The sequence below is a fragment of the Austrofundulus limnaeus genome, unplaced genomic scaffold (assembly GCF_001266775.1).
Source record: "Austrofundulus limnaeus strain Quisiro unplaced genomic scaffold, Austrofundulus_limnaeus-1.0 Scaffold614, whole genome shotgun sequence".
NCBI classification, from domain to species: Eukaryota; Metazoa; Chordata; class Actinopteri; order Cyprinodontiformes; family Rivulidae; genus Austrofundulus; species Austrofundulus limnaeus.
In genome coordinates this window covers 32,807-35,161 of record NW_013953016.1, presented here as the reverse complement: position 1 = coordinate 35,161, position 2,355 = coordinate 32,807, and the positions used below count along the sequence as shown (strand labels likewise).

Sequence of the window (2,355 nt, the reverse complement as noted above, 5' to 3'; positions counted from 1 at the left end):
TATATATATATATGATTCATTCAGTCAAATATTCCGACAGTTTGAGTGAAAAGTGCAATAAAAACAAATGTTATTAAACATTAAACATGCAATTTTTAAAAACGTATTTCATTAATGATATAAAATTCACCTGGTCTACAAAGATCAGTCTTACCTTGAGAGATCTGCAGGGTGTCTGTCAGACTCGGGGGGCTGCAGAAACCTGCTGCTGCTCACAAAAAGCGGGGTGCTGAGTGGACTCTACACCCCCCCCCGACCTCCACATGGGTGGGAGCAGCTCCGCTTATAGAAACTCCCGTTTCTGAAAGCTGCTTTGCAAAGCTTCAGTCGGAGGAGGACACCGGGAAGCGTCAGTGTGCACACACCCCCACCCCGCCCCCCCAGCTGAGGTCTGCAGAGGGACACAGAGGGAGAGAGAGAGCCCACCCCACCTTCTGCAGGGGGAGTGTCTGCCTCCATGCACGGAGACAAAACTTTAACTTTGCATGAATCCACAGACCAGTAAAGCTTTAGGTGTTAATTTGAGGGGTCAGTTGAGGTGGTGATGCGCTGCAGGAGGGGCGGGGTTAATCAAATCAAAGYGGGGCTAATTAGCATCAGGGAATGCTTTTATCATCCTTATCTGCAGAAATACACGTCACTGATGCTCTTTAGCCTTGAAAAACTGGAAAAAGGGTTGCGTATTTTACATTTTGAACTAAAGGCGTGGCATTTTTATTCACTTAAACAACAAAATGATTTAAACTATAACACTATTTTGAGTGACATCTTCTTAATGTGCAAAAAGTCCAACTAAAACAAACAACAACAGTATGGTAGAGGATTGTATTTGTTTTTGGCCTTGTAAACATTGGGAAAATGTCTCAAAACACCATTTCCCGGATTTTAAATGACATTTTTCTACTTCGAAGTTAAAATCAAACGCAGTCTGACCACATTCACTTCAAAATAAACAACTTCCGTTCTCACAAGAAGCTAAAAATTATGAGTTTGTGTAACAGTAATAACAAATCAAAACATTATGGCTTTAAAAATATCTTTGGAAGCAGAAACACATTAACCTCCTGCCCTCTTGTGGTGTCTTTAAAGAAATACATCAGCAGAAAAGCTTTAAGAGCGTTCAGGTCCACGCCCTGGAACCAAAGGTTGTCTGTCGGCTCAGCAACCAATAAAAATCATCGGATGCAAACAAGCAGCTTTAGGAGCCAATCAGAATCGAGCGTAGGCGGGCCTTGAGTTGTTGTGGTCGAAGGCTGCACTTCCTGCTTTACAGCGTGAAATCAAGAAACTGCGGCAGTCACCGGATGAGGAAAATAAGAGAAAGTGAAGGTTTGTCACCGATGTAGGAAAAAAAATCTGCTTCTAAATTTCTGTTAATCTGTAATTAAAGCAAACCGAGGATTAATAAACTGGCGAACTGAGTAGATTAAAACAGACAGAAATACTGATCACAAGACTGCAGCAGAGCATGTGATATCGATTAGAGACTAAACACAACAAAACCTGTTTCTGCTTCTTTGTTTAAGCTTTTACTGTAAGCTTGGTGGATTTAACACATGTTAATGATTTTTATGTCAACAGGACTTGGAGTGACCCCTCAAAGTCAAACGATTAATAGTATTTGTAACAATTAGGGCATCACAATAAAAATCTACGTACAAATCCACATAAAAAACAGTTCTGTTGTAAATGATTCAGTGCATTTTTCTTTCTTTTGATGGGAATGAGATTTTTTTTGTTTTGTTTTCCCAACTTTTTTTGCAGTTACTTATTTTTTAAATTGCAGTCTCCAGTAAACCTTTGTGCTCCAGTCAGAAGGATCAAACATGGTGCACGTCTACAACTGCCACCCCTTTGCCTCGCAGCAGATCGTTCAGGTAAAAGAAGCTTCGTGACGTTTGATCATGTTCATAGTTTAGCTGTGGTCCTAAGTTCTTTCTTCTCTGCTCAGGTGGAGCAGGAACCTGGACTGGTTTGCTGTGGAGGCGGAGCCCTGTTCGTGGTGGCCTCAGGAGGATGCAAGGTTTTTATTCATCTCTATATTAAATCCCTATTTGGAAAAAAAGACGCGCTTGTTGCGACATTCTCRATATCCTGTGATGTCTTTTTAAAACCAAGGTGGAGGCGTACAGCCTGGAGAGGGAGGGCTGCCCCCTCATCTGTCGGTTTGCCACTATGGGCACCGTGAGGAGTATCCAGCACAGCAACATAGGTACAGGCATCTCAACAAGGGCTGGTTTTTCACTTCTTTTCACGCAGTTACTAAAATGTCTCATTTAAAGGAGACACATCCTGCTTTTAAGGCTGTGTCCAAAACGACAGGCCGGGTCCTCCGAAGGCCGAATGGGTCCTCCG

The 2,355-nt window shown here is 42.3% G+C and overlaps 2 protein-coding genes across 2 annotated transcripts in view; one reads left to right on the top strand and one right to left on the bottom strand.

Moving 5' to 3' along the window:
• The window catches only part of bcar3 (BCAR3 adaptor protein, NSP family member), a gene marked incomplete in the record, with an annotated part of 97,504 nt that extends 97,233 nt beyond the window's left edge, over window positions 1–271 (bottom strand). Inside the window, 1 exon segment of the mRNA XM_014027086.1 lies at window positions 155–271.
• A 961-nt stretch (window positions 272–1,232) lies between these two features.
• Window positions 1,233–2,355, top strand: part of hps3 (HPS3 biogenesis of lysosomal organelles complex 2 subunit 1) — a gene marked incomplete at its 3' end in the record, with an annotated part of 24,495 nt that continues 23,372 nt past the window's right edge. Inside the window, 4 exon segments of the mRNA XM_014027087.1 lie at window positions 1,233–1,329; window positions 1,787–1,877; window positions 1,952–2,023; window positions 2,119–2,212. Coding sequence (XP_013882541.1) covers window positions 1,827–1,877; window positions 1,952–2,023; window positions 2,119–2,212 — 217 coding nt within the window.